The sequence below is a fragment of the Nycticebus coucang genome, chromosome 3, assembly GCF_027406575.1.
Source record: "Nycticebus coucang isolate mNycCou1 chromosome 3, mNycCou1.pri, whole genome shotgun sequence".
NCBI lineage: Eukaryota > Metazoa > Chordata > Mammalia > Primates > Lorisidae > Nycticebus > Nycticebus coucang.
Genome location: NC_069782.1, coordinates 90,748,995 through 90,764,289, shown reverse-complemented (window position 1 = coordinate 90,764,289; position 15,295 = coordinate 90,748,995). Strand labels below are relative to the sequence as shown.

At 42.9% G+C, this 15,295-nt stretch overlaps 1 protein-coding gene across 11 annotated transcripts in view; it reads right to left on the bottom strand.

Annotated features, from left to right (window-relative positions):
• Nucleotides 1–840: 840 nt before the first annotated feature.
• KCNMA1 (potassium calcium-activated channel subfamily M alpha 1) overlaps nucleotides 841–15,295 on the bottom strand; it is a 784,008-nt gene continuing 769,553 nt past the window's right edge. For 5 of the 11 annotated variants that reach the window (XM_053584070.1, XM_053584058.1, XM_053584060.1 and 2 more), the window contains 4 exons: nucleotides 14,661–14,855; nucleotides 12,813–12,931; nucleotides 10,922–11,146; nucleotides 841–1,619 (listed from right to left, as the gene is read on the bottom strand). In XM_053584070.1, the coding sequence (XP_053440045.1) occupies nucleotides 1,595–1,619; nucleotides 10,922–11,146; nucleotides 12,813–12,931; nucleotides 14,661–14,855 (564 nt within the window). In that variant the 3' untranslated portion in view covers nucleotides 841–1,594. Of the gene's footprint in view, nucleotides 1,620–8,602; nucleotides 8,632–10,921; nucleotides 11,147–12,812; nucleotides 12,932–14,660; nucleotides 14,856–15,295 lie in introns of all 11 variants that reach the window. The other 6 variants (XM_053584059.1, XM_053584061.1, XM_053584064.1 and 3 more) reach the window with 2 other exon arrangements.

Genomic DNA, 15,295 nt, shown 5'->3' with positions numbered 1-15,295 from the left:
CACAACCATGCTTCTCCAGAGACCCTGATGATCACATCAAAGATTGATAATTTTGAAGTTGAAAGACTTACTAAGTCATTTGGAGCAAAACAGCTGCCAGGCAACTGTACACCACGCATGCAAGCGACGGTAGAGCTCTGAGGCATTGTAATTATGTCTGATGGCGAGAAAAATCTCTTGACCACAGCATGAAGTGGCTGATACATTTGATTTCACCGCTGGTAATTTTCCAAGGCCTTTTTTAACAGTCTATAATAAGTGCATTCATTGCTTTCCATTTGTTACTATTATTATTATTTTTTTGAATTATTATAATAAGTTTTTGTATGTTTTGCCCCAGCAACTGAATAAAGGAAAGTCTACAAGTTAAAATCTGGACAAATGTCATATCTTTGATCATGGACATTTTTTGGCTTTGAAACAACAACTCAGTGAGAAGAATGAATACCCTCTCACAGCCTATCGTGAAGCAAAACTATTCATCGGTTTTACAAACTTTCAGGCTGAAAACACTGAGACTTGGGGAGTAGGGAGAAAGGCCACCAGACCCTCTCAAAGTTGAAATTACTTGCGTGGTGGTCTAAAAATATGAAATTATAAGCACAACAGCAGTAGGAGTCCCCAGCATTGGAATGACAGAACAGCGTCGTGTGTGCCTCTGGTCCTCGGCTTCCACATTCCAGGCGTGCCCACAACCCTCTCCGTGTTCTTAGTTGGCCAAGTAAACCTGACCTGGAAATTATAGAAAACCTGCCAAAAGGTCTTCCCTGGAAGTATATGGACAAAGGGATGCTAAATACAGAATGAAAACTAAAACTACAAAAATATGACTTTCAACTGTGAAAATAAATAAGTTTCCATTTATTAAGAGCTGGTGTCAATGCAGATCAAAATATACACCCATCCAGGAGAGCAGCAGGTATTTATCTGCCCCCTTTCTCTTTTTTTTATTTTATTTTATTTTTTCAGATTTACTAAAATACATGTATACATCATTGGCCATTTTAAAATTGCTTTAATAATTCCTTTCCCTTAATCACAACTGATTGTGGCGGTGACCATCATTCTCCTCAAAGAGAAGGAGAGAAGAAAGAGAAATACGTATGAAGGAGTCTGGCCACTTATTTCGATTTTGCCTTGTTTAGATAGTGGGAAGATATTTGACAATGAAAAAAAGAAAAAATATATATTTTCTTTCTAATAAATAAAAATAATTAAAAATGCTAGAGGCTATACATGACTGTTTTAGTATGTTCATTTATAAATGAAATCATTTCCTTTTCCAAAATACATGGAAGCAATATTCAAGGCAGACAAAGAGACAGAGCTGTCTACTTTATTTTCTTGCAATTCTGGCTTATCCTAACATTTCCACCAGTGATTCAGCATGTAAAGGAAGAAAAGTCACGTCACCATTTATGAAGTTTGTCAGGCTTTAAAAAAATAGTTCTGGTCTCCTGGGAGTCAACATTCATCTTCAACTTCTCTGATTGGTGGAATCAAGCTGCTTGTGGATTTATATTGGTTGATCTGGTTAGCCATGTGAGTACTCATGGGCTTGATTTGAATGTTTCTGGGATAGGCATTATCCGGTTCATCTGTAAACCATTTCTTTTCTGCTAAAGGGCAAAATGGATAGAGAACAAGAAGGAGAAATGAGAAGTTTAATTAGTCCTAGGATAAAGCCTTTGGAAAGTTCATTGAAAATTGCAAAAAGGTAATCAATAGAAGCTGACAGTGAGTAATTGCTAAGAGAGACAGTGCAGTGTAGGGAAGACCCCAGAACCTGAAACATACCTCTGCTTCCTGTAGCAAGGGATGGACAAAACGTACACTGGGACTTGAAGGTACCACAGGTGGACCTCAGAGAACAAGGAGGGATTGGAAGATGAACTCTGGCAATGTTCTCTGAAGTTACGTTACTGGCCTGAAAAGCTTTGGAAGGGAGGGATGTTGTGTATATCAGATATTGGGTACTGCACTTTTCCTGGGGAAAGATTCATGCATCTTTTGAATTGAGTGGAAGGACACCATCCTTGCTGAAGAGCAAGTCATCTAGAATCTCACCCAGGATGGCCTCCACCAGCATTTACTTGGCTTTGCTCATAATACTCACTTAAAGGCATAGCTCCACTCTATCATTCTTCTGTTTCTTTTGCAACCCGTTTTGGGGGTCATAAAGTAAACCCACAGATGTTGCCCGCCAATGAGAGTGAGCATCTGAATAGCAACCAATGTTGTAAAGACAATTTTGAGATGAGATGGCTCTTAGTTTCAAGCCATGAAATAAAGTTATGAAAAGAGTTCCGAGCGGCAACATCTTAACCGACTATAATAACCCAAGCTGTCGACAAGGGAGCCCGATGAAGTCTTGGCATTTCCTTTCCACCCTAAATACAGAAATGGCTGAACAAGAATGCTGAGTCAGGACATTCGGGGGCTGGGGTGAGAATGAGAATGGTCCAGCATGCTCTTAGCAGTGCAGAGCTATTTCATAGACTCAGCTCTCATCCCCGCCTCTTTCTAGGATTGAAATTTTCTGGGAAATTGGCCGTGTGTATAGATAGGATAGGACTGGGAAAATAGGACATTCTAACTTGGGAATTATATGGCTCATTTTAATGGCATAGGGACAGAAAAGAAAAAGAGGGGAAAGAATGAAAGCTATCAAGCACACCCACTGCTCTAGAGCTTCCTTTTCTGCTTACCAAAACAATTCACAACTGCCTTGTCAGTGGTCCTGGACTGACTTGTCAATGACTATCACTCCACCTGGCTTGATGTGTGTGTGTGTTTGGGTAATGATTTATAAATCAGGCATCTACGATCAGCAAATGACCCAGTGCTTGTGTCTCCTTGGTCCAGGCCTTAGCTGTTTTGCGTATCCTGAACACTCAGTATTGCTAAGCACTGTCGCTGGTGTGAGAATGTGCCTGAGTAGAAGCTTCACGACCCTTTGTTCAGCAGCTCAGTTTACCCCGCAGGAAACTTGCTACCTCTTGCCTCATTCTCCCCACCCACCTCCTTCTCTGGCTCTCTCACCTATTATAATTAAGTTCACTTTGATTTGAACAGATTGGACGATAGGAATTCATAATGCTACATCCTCACAGTGAAGCTAACTGATTAAGTGCTTTAAATTATTCCCCCTGACAGAATGATAAAGTTACAATCTGTTCTGAGATGATCTACAGCTTGCCAGACTCCTACAGCTTCTTTCTACATTCATTTATCTTTTTGTCAAGCAGAGTTTTTTTTTTTCTCCTAAGCTTCAATTCCATAGATCTTTTAAAGTCATCAGCACATCTGAATTATTAATGAGGCTTTAGAGGCAAGGTTCCTGATGGGCTGGTTAAAAAAGGTTGTATAGAAATCGGGGACTGTGTACACATCAAAATAATTTCAGCTCCATTTAAAAAACCATTTAGTTCAAGTGTGACATAGATGAACCATTATGCATTTGTGGAAACCAATTTTTTGTGATCTACGATTAAACTAACCTTTCAGAGAGGAGTAAAGTGTGATGGTTATCATGTTTTAAAAGCATTGCCAGGCCGCTGAAACAATTTCAAACTACGACTTTTTCTAACGGTTTATGTGTGAAGATGATTTTCAGAGGGGTTGAGCCTGGCGTCTGTGCTTTGCTAGCCTGAGCTGCCCTTGGTCTTGGCCATGTTGTTATGTGGGCTGATTTTGCCAAGGGATTTAGTGCTAGGTTGGACATGCCAGGTTGGAAGACTGAACTCTGTTGATGGAAACAAGGAGGTCTTTTGGGTGAAAGACCTAAGACAGATGCAATTTTCTGAAATTTTTACAACTGCTGCAGAGAATAATTGTTCAGAATTTAGTCTTTACAGTACAATTCAAAGTTGGCATTTTGACCTTTCACGGCAGAGAGAATATCAATTTCTTTCTGCTGTCTGTAAGAAAGAGAGCGTTATTTCCCCCATTTAACCTTCTCTCTTTCCTTTTAAATTTCTTGCCATAAAAAAATAAAATAAGCCCAGTAGACCATGTATTGGCCATGCAGCCTCAACACCAGGAATGAGTCTTACTAAAGCCCATTTTGGGAAGAGTTCAGGTTTTCATGATGACTGACAACCAGCTATTTAATTCAGGTGCCTCCCAAGATGTGTGTGAGTACATACATATACGTACATGTTTATCTATAATATATGCAAATACTCTGAGCATTTGAGTAAAATTCCTGGTGGCCAAGATGTTTTATGAAAAGATTCTCCTGATGAGTTTCAGAAGAACACACATCTTAATGATTGCCAGTCATTCGGCTTTAAAGGACAGTGCTTTAAGTAGGACAATGACAACGTGATTCATTGACTCTTGCCTTCCAAAGAAGAAACAACGCCAAAGGGTGACTACAAAATTGGCCACAAGGAAGAGGACTCAGAGAAGAGACTCAAATGAGTGTTGGTGTGATCAGGAATAAATCCAACCCCCAAGTTTATCTCCACCCCTTGCTTCGTGCTACACGCCAGGAAGAGTTTCAGGAGCTTTATGTTCATCCCTCAGGTGAGAAAGGCAAAGGATCTAGGTGTGAGGGCTTCCTCCCTGCCAGAGAAAAATATCCCCATGTGTTAATAAGCTTCTTGAGGGTGAGATAGCCAATGTCTTTGCTCTGAGTACAAAGTGTGACCTCCCAGGAGTTAGTGAAGTTAGGAAAGGAAAGGTATTTCAGTCTGTGGCTAGTGGGCTAGTAGGAGAGAAAAATCTGGGAAAAAACTACAGTGAGATCCCAGCAACACAACTGTCATTGGCAGATGTCACCAGCCATGCCATGAGCTCTCCACCATGGACAAGTGATGGGGTGCAGGCTAAAGGGACTGTGCGGGGTGTAGGTCCAACTCAAGCGAACCTGGCTCTCTCACGTACAAGTTGCGTGGCTCTGAGCAAATTTTCACTTAATTTATCTTAGCTTCAGTTCTCATCTGTAAAAATAGGCCTGCTGATATGGACTTCTGAATATTGTTTAGATAAATGGAAGTGAATGCCCACAAAGCATAGGTTCAAATACATAGCAAGTGCATGTGAGTTGTGAAGATTCTTAGTGTTGTTAATAATATTAGTGGGCATTATATCATAGGGGCTAATCTCAAGGATCCTTGTGTCTCTCAGATTCTGCGTGTCTCCAATGGAGACACCAACAGCATTTACATCTGAGGCTGTCTGGAGGATTGAATGAGTTAGTATATGTAGAGTACTTAAAAGATGCCTGGCCCAACTCAATTAATTGGTAAGGTGTTAGATTTTAGTTAACATTGATCTGAGTACTGTCAGTAAGAAGGGATGATGTGAGGATGGGTACCTTTTGAATATAATTATAAATGATGCCCTTTAGCAGAGAAGCTGCGGGTAGAGAACTAAAGTGTATAAGGGTGGGACTGGCCTGAATTTGAGTTGTGGCTACAGAGATGATACAGACGGATTTGATTGGTAGTCTTCATTGGAAAGGTGAAGGAAAGGAAGGGGTACCTGTGTTATTTCTGAAGTATTCAAGGCTGCTACCCTCCTATACTCTCTGAAATATTGACTTTCGCTCGACAGCCTTCCTGCCTCACCCAAGAGCCCTCTGAACCTTGCATTGCTAGTTTCAACCCTGAGACTCAGAGTTCAGAACAAGGGTGAGGACTTCCTCTAGCCACAGAGCTGTGTATCAGCCCAGAAGAGTGGCTGTGGCTGGGCAGGAGCCCAGACCTGGACTGACTGTGCTGCCTGGGGCCCCAGAAGCAGAGAAAGCAGCAGGCTGCACTGTGAAAGTGGCGCTGCTCTGCTGGCTTCCGGGCTGTCAGTGCTGTGGACTGTGGCCTTTTCACACAACTACTCCCCGGAGAAGAGTGCAGAAAAGGAGAGGCGACGATACAGCAAAGGCATTTGGAATAATTGGCCCTTTTCTCACTGCACAAGCTTTAGTTTAAACAGAGAGAAAGGCCTGAAGAGAAAAGAGATTCCATTTAGAGAGAGAGAACAGTGAAGAGCAGTGGGAGCTAACGAGGAGCTCCAGCCTCCCTGGGCGCTGCGCGGGGCTTCACCTGCCACATCTCTGAAAGGCAGGCTAGCATTCTCCCTCTGCCCTGCAAACCCGAGGCCCACGGCAATCGCACCCATGCACGCTGCCTGCTCTTCTCTCTTTGAGCAAAATATGGCAATTTTGAAGAGATGAAATTGTTTGTACCAGGACCAGAGCTGTTTGTGTTGATGAAAGCCATTTCACTTCTTTGCAATTGTCTATCCTGACTCTATTTGTCTCTCGTCACTGAAACTCTAATGCTGCCATTCCTGAGCAGAGCAAACAGCTCCCTCCCCATCATCCTCTGTGGCCTGTGGTCCAGCCAATACCCTGAAGACAGACTTCAGGCTTCTTTTCCAGGTGGCAGGGGATAATCCCTCTCAACTCCAGTAGCTGCAAGGAATTTGCAATCTCCACATGGGAGACAGCCACCCAGACTACTGACGGGTGCCCACAGCTACTTCTTTATCACATTATGGGAAATCAGGGATGGGCTGAAAGAAGCCGATTGAAGGATTGATTTTTACCCTGTTCTGACTTCCACAGGCCCTGAAGTTTCTGCGCTCTCCTCTTCCTCCTCCAAGGAGCCTGTTGCTATAGGAACCTGGCAGTTGTTTTAATTGTCTCTGTTGGGATATAGACACTTTTAGGCTTTTCCCAGGCTGAAGAAGAGCCAGGCAAAAAGTTTTTTCTGGTCATCTGGGCTCTTGACAAGGCTGCCAAGAGGTATGGTCAGTTTCTTTACTTGGGGAGCTTACAGAGCTGTTCCCCTTTCTTGGGAGCTGTGTCCCAGCTCAGGAAAGTAACACCAGAACAGTGTCATCATGAAATACCCTCCTAGAGGCAATATATATATATATATATATTTTTTTTTTAAATAAACCAAGGGGACAGGGCTAATTTATAAAATGATTAAAGGTTTAGAAATGTTTAAGGTCAGTTCATTTCAAACATTTATTATGTACCTGCTATAGGGTCCTGAGTTGTAACCTTTGATATTCAGAACAAAATTTGAAAACTTTCCCAATTGTGGTAGAAACTTAACTATATAAAGGTCCAGCTTTTTCTTTGTCCATTGGAACTGACTTTGGGAAGAACCTTGGGTAACAGTCGTTAGGGACACTGATTCCATGATCATCTGGGTGTGAAAACTGAGCAGCCTTCACTTGCCCTCCTGGTCTCCCATTAAAAGTCCAGAGCAAATTGGACCAAATGGCTTATAAATTGTCTTCTAGAATGGACAGCGGGTAGCTGAGTTCCTAGCTATTGTTCTTTTTGAATTGTTCTTCTAAGAAACCTTTCACTTTCTCTCCTTATCTACTTTGTTTCTTTTGGGGGGTGGGGCAGGGCTGGAGGAGAGACACACTGTGTGAAGCTTGTATGCCTCCTTCCTGAGCAGATGCTCTGGAAAGTGCAAGGGCAGTATGGGGGTCAAACGAATAACAGTAGGAGACACTCCTCTCTGTTAAGGAAAATGTTAATATCATCGTTTCAGCTCATAACATAGAAGTAATGGTGATCTTTTCCCATCATCAAATATATCATTATCCAAATATGGTCAATTCTCAACTTCCTACCAGTGGGGTTAGATTGTGTGCCCAAAGTCCGGGGAAAAAACCCAAATTTCATCTCACATCATCATATGCTCCCATTCCATTCCCATCACAGTATCATCTCATCAGAGTTGCTAGCAGATTGTATATAAAATGCAATTTGGATTTACTTCTCTCTATCTGCCCAATCTCTGGTTAGGATTTAACAAATGCCTGAAAGGCGAGTGGCAGGAGAGACTTAGGTAGCACACAGACCATGTCATCAGCCCCCAGATAACTGGCTGTGAGCTACTGAGTTAATACAAATAGCTGAACACTTTTAACTTTGGATCACACTCATCAACCGTGAAGGAGACCAATGCTTTTGTCATTAATAACCCTCCTGGTTTAAATAAATGGAGGGTAAAATATTAATGGAGAAGCAGGGTTGCCAAATGGAATAGCTGTGAATGTTTTCCAGAAAAGCTTATCAACTGGCATCATCCCTTGATTCGGTAGGTCTTACCCAGATAAACACAGAGATGTGAACAGACCGATGGGGGACAGGGCTGGGGGTGGCGGTAACAGGGGAAGTGAAGGAAGCCGGGATTCTTGATGGGAAAAATGATTTTGTACTTGGAGCAAGTACCAAGGTGGGCAGGGAGGCCACGTGCAAATTTAAAGGCAAGCCAGATGGAGAGAAGTTCCCCCCAAATTACCCAACCCCAAACCCAAGAACACCAAAACAAACTCTAAGGAATCTAGCAATAGCAGCAGTACAGCCTCATTGCGCTGAGCAATTTAGAAAGTGGAAGAAGGAGAGGGGAAGGAGAGGGAAAAGGGGGGGGGGGGAGAAAGCAAAAAATTAAATTAAAAAAAAAACACAATAGAACAATAGAAATAAAAATAAACAAACCAATAACAGAATAAAATTGGTAACTCCTTTTTTTTTTTTTTTAATTCCACAAAAGTTTTCACAAGGACAACATTATAGAAGAAAACCCCCGGCAGTGGCTAGGTCATGCAGAACCATTAATTGTCATACCTTGGCCCATTCTATTCATCCTTGTTGCACTTTAGAGAGAGAAGTAAGCTATGTGAGTTTTACAATGCTTTTAAACTGTCATATTTCCTGTTGAGCACTTTAACTGGCACATTCTCATAGTTATAAATGTTCTGAGGGCTTAACTTTATAACCTCCTTTGCAAAGAATACATGAAGAGCCCTTCATGATCCAGAACTAGGGGAGATGTATATATAGTTATATATATATATATATGCAGTTATATATATAGTTTTATATATATATATAGTTATATATAAAGAGATAGTTATAAGTAATATAAACCAATATATAGGAACAAAAATAATTTGAAAAAAATTCTTCCACTCATAGGGCTTTTTAATTTACATGTATACAATTATTCCCCACCCCAATACTGGTTGAAATTCTATACTGCCTCTGTCTTTGGTGTGTGGGGGGTGGAGGGTCTGATGGCGCCTGACCATTTTGTCAGTAAAAGTGCTTGTCAAGTCACACAGCAAGCAAATCTCCAAAACTACCATGCTTGAGGGGACGGGGATCCAAAATCTAAACCCAAAACATTCACCATAAAAACACCTTTATAGAGATGGTACAGCTGTGACAGGTTTATTCCTCTTCCCTTACACCGCTATTTTGTTTGATGGAATTTTTTAAAGTAAATGTTTTAAATACGTATATGTCAGCCCAGGGCTTGTCCAGCTACACATGGTGTAAGAATTTGGTTACGGTGGAGTCGGCCGATTTTTAACAATGACTGCATTGCCTAAAAGCATGATTTGTATGCATAAAGCATCTCACACTGTTATGTAAAAAAAGGATGTTTTTCTACTTTTCTTCTCATGCTTACTGTTTCAACAAGAAAAAGAAAGAAAGAAAGAAAAGAAACAAAAGAAAAAAATGACTATACCAAAATGTGTTTGGCTCACTGTTGCACCTTCTTGTCCCCATCCCATAATGACTAGGAGCACCTCTCTATTCCTGTTATTACCCTGCCCAAGGGAATTGGTGATGTTAAAGAAATGGACCAGGAGGACTTTTTCCCCACCAGCTCTCTGACTGGGGACAGCCAGCATTATGCAGCTGTGCCAACACTTGATAGCTGGCTTTTGTCTTTGTTGAGTCGACAGTGACTTGATCCTCCTAAATTCTGATTCATTGAGCATGCTGTCCACGCCTAGGAGGACGTGATGTATAGCTGGGTTTGTTTTCTCTTGCTCTTGCCCCAGCCCTTCTTCCTACCTGGCCTTGGGGTCCTAGCTAATCCAAGGGGAAAAAAGGTCCCCAGGGAATGCATGGAAAAATACTTGCTCTTTCTTGAGCATTATTTATTCTGTACATAAGGTAAGTAATCACCTTTTAAAAGATGTAAAAGTCCCAGGAAGGCAGTTTTCACTGACTTACATCTGATATTTATGATACATATGGCTTTTCATCCCAAATGTCAAAAGTGAAAGAAAAAAATAGCTATTCATATGGCAACCTAAGGAGACAGAATAACAATTTAATATGCAATCAAACCTCTTTTCACCTAAATTAAATGACTAGAATTTGATACATCTAGGAATGGAATACTATTCTTCCTTCCATATTAAGGTTAGAAATGTTCATATGAACTCCCAAAGGAAGCTAGCTCTGGGACAAAGGCTTTAGTGAGACATTAGAAAAATCTCTGATGTTCTCTTGCTACAAGCCGGTGCTAAATAATCATCTAAACAAACTGTGAAAGCTTTTCACATGCGTTGTGATACTTCAGCCCACAGAGTGGAAACAATCGATATATTTTCATTGCTTTTTAGTTGCTTGTTCCAAATAAACAGGTGCTAACTTACTGGTGTGTATAAAAAAAAAGAAGAAAGAAAGGAAAAGAACCACAACAATGAAACAAAAAAACACATAACCCAAAGCACCCTGATAATCCTGATAAATCAGAATAACTTTTCTTTTATATTAAATATACTCCCTTTGCCTAACTGACATTGATCATAAGTGCTCCCTTCTAATCTGTGAACTCATTCCTGCAGTGAGCTAGTTATGTCTAGAGCATGCCTTTGGGTTATTTTTCCCCTAGAATCATAAATAACTTTTGGTCCGTCTGCTTATTTGCTGTTGTGCTCAAGGGTTTTATGGTGGTGAAATAAAAATGACAACCACATGCACACTATCATACATATGCAAATATGTGTAAAAAAAGGGGGAAACTACAGAGGAAAAAAGGGAAAGTAACTTTGTTGGAAACACCAACTGGGGAAATGGGTGGCAGATACAGTTTCACACAGTAGCGGTGGATACACATATCAAAGCCGCTCTTCCTGCACGTACTTCTGTTTGTCCCGGGACTCCCTGGACTTGGGCCGGTTCTGTCGGTTTGCTGTGGATGGGATGGAGTGGACAGAGGCGCTCTTCTTGCTGGAGGACTGCGACGAGTGTGAGGAATGGGACAGACTAGCCCGGGACTGGCCGGCGTTGTGGTCAAACTGCATTAAGCAGAAGATCAGGTCCGTCGGCACGAGCTCGAACTCATATGGCGGGTTGGTGATGACGTACCTAGACAGGGGAGGGGACAAAGACATCACACCCTCTGGGTGACCACGGGAAAATGCAACCAAAAGCAACTGCCTGCTGGCTCAGGTCTATCAATGGATCTGCAAAATGCACTTCTAGCTGGTCCAACACCTTAAAATTCTCTTCCAAGATAAGCAAACCTTCCTCTGTTCAATTCATACCCAGGCAGAGATGCTAAATTAGAACCAGTGATGGAAGAAGAAAGTGCACTTCCCACGGCCTACCTGCAAGTTTCCATACAAGGTCAAGTTCACTTTCAATCCCCTGTAGCCCAGCTGCAGGAGGCTTTAAGTATTGTAATGTAACTTTTATTCTAGAATTTTCCGACAAGCCCAATCACACAGCACTGGGTCTTTGTTTATCAGGACCTAACGTCTCCTTAGACTGTCCGCTTTACTTTTTAAAAATCTACTGTGGTGGGGGCCTTTACTAGATAGAAGGGTCTAAAACATTTCCCTGCCTACTTGTGAACACTATGCACTGTTCCTCTCCATCAGATCAGGCTAAATCAATTGCCAGGTTCCTCCACAGCAGCATGTCTCCCTGGTACTGTGGTCCTCAGGCCACCCAGCACCGCTGGGGAACTTCTTGAAAATGCACATTCTTAAGCTTCCCCACCCCAAACCTCCTGAATCAACAGCTCTGAGAGTGGGGTCCAGTGATTTGTGTTTTAACAAGCTCTGCAGGTGATTCCATGCTTGCTAAACATTAAGAATCACTGGTCTATAGCAATTATTCTCAACTCTGGTTATACACTAATTGTTAGGCTGTATACACATATATGTACACACTCCTATGTATGTATGTACAGATATAGTGTGTGTGTGTGTGTGTGTGATTCATACAGGGTAGTCATAAAGTGTGTGTGCAATTTGCCATTTTGGCCAATTTAAATTACACACACACTTTATGACCACCCTGTATGTATGTTTTGTGTGCGTGTGTGAGTGTATTCCTTCCAGACCAGTTAAATCATAGTAATCAGAGAGTATGTTTGAAAAACTTCCCAGGTGATTCTACTATGTAAGCAAGGCTGAGCAACACTCATCAATGTAGTATTGTGTCCTGGGGGATATTATGTAAACTCACTGATTTTGGTTATTCCAGGATACACTTAAATTTTTTGCTAGCTATGAATTTATTTGAATACATTTTAGAAAAATATAATTAGCACATTTGAACTTATTTTTCTGCTTAAGGTTATATATAATTTTCTTACAGATGAATAAATAAAAATTAAAAAGTGAGTCAATTTAAAATATATTAAGTAACATACAGGATCCTAAGATATGGCAAAAAATTTTTTTTATCTTACCACTAGCAATGTGAAATATCTCTATGTTAGGTGCCTGCAAAGGTTATTCTGATAGCTGGAGTTCAGGGGAGATGCTTCCATTCAGACTTTCATAGTTGGGTGATGGAATTATTCTACAAAATTTGAATTCTTCCCCCAACGCCTTTATATCTACTGTTAGCCATTAAAGAAAACTGTTTCCTATAACCTCTAAACCCAGTGTTGGCTTTGATGCTGGCAGAGTAGTTTGCATGTTGAGAGCACATACACAGACCTCAGCCTTTGTCGGGAGCAGGAGAGGACGTGAGTGTCTCCGCCTTTGGGGGGAAGAGCAGAGGACAGACAGATACTCACCGCTTTGTGCACTGACTGGGAGTGCTGAGGTGGGCATCTCTCAGCCGGTAAATTCCAAAACAAAGCATATTATATGTTTTCAGAGCTTTGCAGAACAGATCACCATAACAACCACCATCCTGGGAGACAATAAAAGAACAGAGAGAAATATCCTTTTTATTGGACTAAAAGTTGAGGTCTGGGAAGAAAAAGGCCTTTTCCTTAAAGCTTGTTTTGGTGTCTCCAGAACTGGAAGGTCTGTACCAAGAGACTGTGGCTGAAGAAGTCAGCAGGTTGGCAACTTGCCCGGCAGTGGGTGCTTTGGGGATCAGGCAATAATGGGGTTTTCCTCCTGTGTGTCTCAATGAGAGATCTAAGGAGATCGTGCCTCCCCTCACTTTCAGTGAGGTGTAAAGCTTGCAGATCTCAGATGCACGTTCCCTGAGGAGAAGAAACCAGCTCTGCAAAACGGTGAGTCTGCTCAGCCCCACCTCAGCTGGGGCCGCCGTGACTGGACCATGTTATCAAAACTGCCTGAGTGATAATGAAAAGCACTGCGAGGGGAAAGACTCTACCAGGTCCTATGGTGATAGACTCTTTCAGGTAAGGACTGTGTGAAAAGCATAATTTACAGACCTCAGAGATGGCGGGGGTGGAGGAGAATGTGTTTCCCTGGTAGCTGGGGGCCTGCAGGCTGAATAAGCAGGATTCACAGTTCTAATCACCTCATACCCACCTTCCCAGGGTCTGGGGCCTGATGCAAAAGGTCAAGGGGAATCACGTTCACTTGGAAGCCCTGGCTTCGGCAGCCAAGTGGCTTCGGGTAGGTGGGGCCTGTATTATATGAAGGGGCCTGGGCACTGCAGGATGACATCACGGGGAATAAAATGACAAGCTTTGTCCTTCTTACCCTTGAGATTTCCATAGGGGTATCATATTAGAGAACACGGACGGGGCCAAATTGTACCATTATTAAAGTCTTTATTCTATCCAAGCGTATCAGTTAGTAAATTGCTACACAAGTTCCCTTTCAAACAAGCCCCTTCTAATGTAGATCCCAGCCTGTAACCACCCTGAGACGCAGTGCCAGGGTGCATCAGTATTTCCGGAAAAATGGACACCGACCCTTCCTTGGCTCGTTTTCCCATATTTGGTCTTTCTGGGCATCACAACTCTGTGTGCAACAGGTTCATCGGTTCCTATGATTTGTGTCTGCAGCCCTTGAAGGCATCTGCAGAGTCGGGTTGGGAATAAGGCAGAGGCTGCACCCTTCTGCTGCCACAATGCTCGCACCAGCCTGGGGCAAAATCCAGAGCGCCTGGGGGAGGTGACTGGGTCCATCTCCAGAAATTGCAAGACCTGGGTTTTGAGTTAGAGACTTTAAAGGATCCACATGAGATTCTTTATTTGGCCACAGGACCAGCCTAGGGCTTTGTAAATCACAAGTGCCTGGGCTATCCAAGGATATACACTTGAGAATCTTGGCAGCTGGAGATTCCCATGTGCCCTGATGCACTGTTGTGTTGAGGTGTCCTGGGTCGGGCCAAGTCCCAATGGCAATACTTCCCAACACAGACTGGGTAATGCCGTTCCCAGCTGCCTCCCACCTTGTGGACAACAACCCAGGAGAGCAACAAGGAGTGAGTGAGTCCACAGGCTCTGCAGCCAGGATGCCCTGGTGCAAATTCCTGACAGGGCCCTCCCCAGTCTCCCCAGGCTTTGGGGCCTAGCACCTACATCGAAGAGTTGTCACTGTGCATGTGGTAAACTGTGAGAGTCACCTCCTGCAGGGATTGACAGTGGAAAGGAAGGAAGATTAAGCTTCTTCCAAACAGCAAGCTTCAAGGGACCTCTGTGCCATGAACTCACCCCTAAGTCTGCAAACGGCCCATCCAGCAGGGCTAGCTGGGCCACGCGGCAGCGGTCCCTGTTGGCCAGGGTCTGGGGGGTGCTGTAGCCCCCACGAAGCGCGTTCTCCTCGGCAATCAGAGCCTCAAGCTCCGGCGTGGCTCCCCCCGTCACCAGGGTCCGTATCAGGGTGAGGATATTGTCATTGAAGTACGTCTGAAGAGAGAGAGAGAAAGGGGCGGGGATCATCCTTTAAGCAAACACCCGAAAGTCATGACAGCCAGCATCCAAATGACAATTTCTCTAGGTATCTCCTGTTTAAAGTTCTGCCCTGTCTCTTCAAATAACTTTGTGTGGGAAGCGAAAAGACAGCAGCCTCCAATTATTCCACTCTTTTCTCTCCTGCTTCTCTCTGCTTCCAGAGCCTGACTTTTAAAAACCAGTTCAGGGGATTTTTATTAAAGGGCTCAAGCCTGAATAATTGGTGTTTACAGCAATTGGTGTTCGTAGGGATGCAAATACGTCTCAGGCGACATGTCTACCATAGGACTTGGGGCACGTGGAGCAATAAAATACAGCCTCCCCATTGCTAACCCAAACAGGATAACCTCGGAGACCCTGTCACCCAGGTGCCAGGAAGCTGCCTCCCACAACAA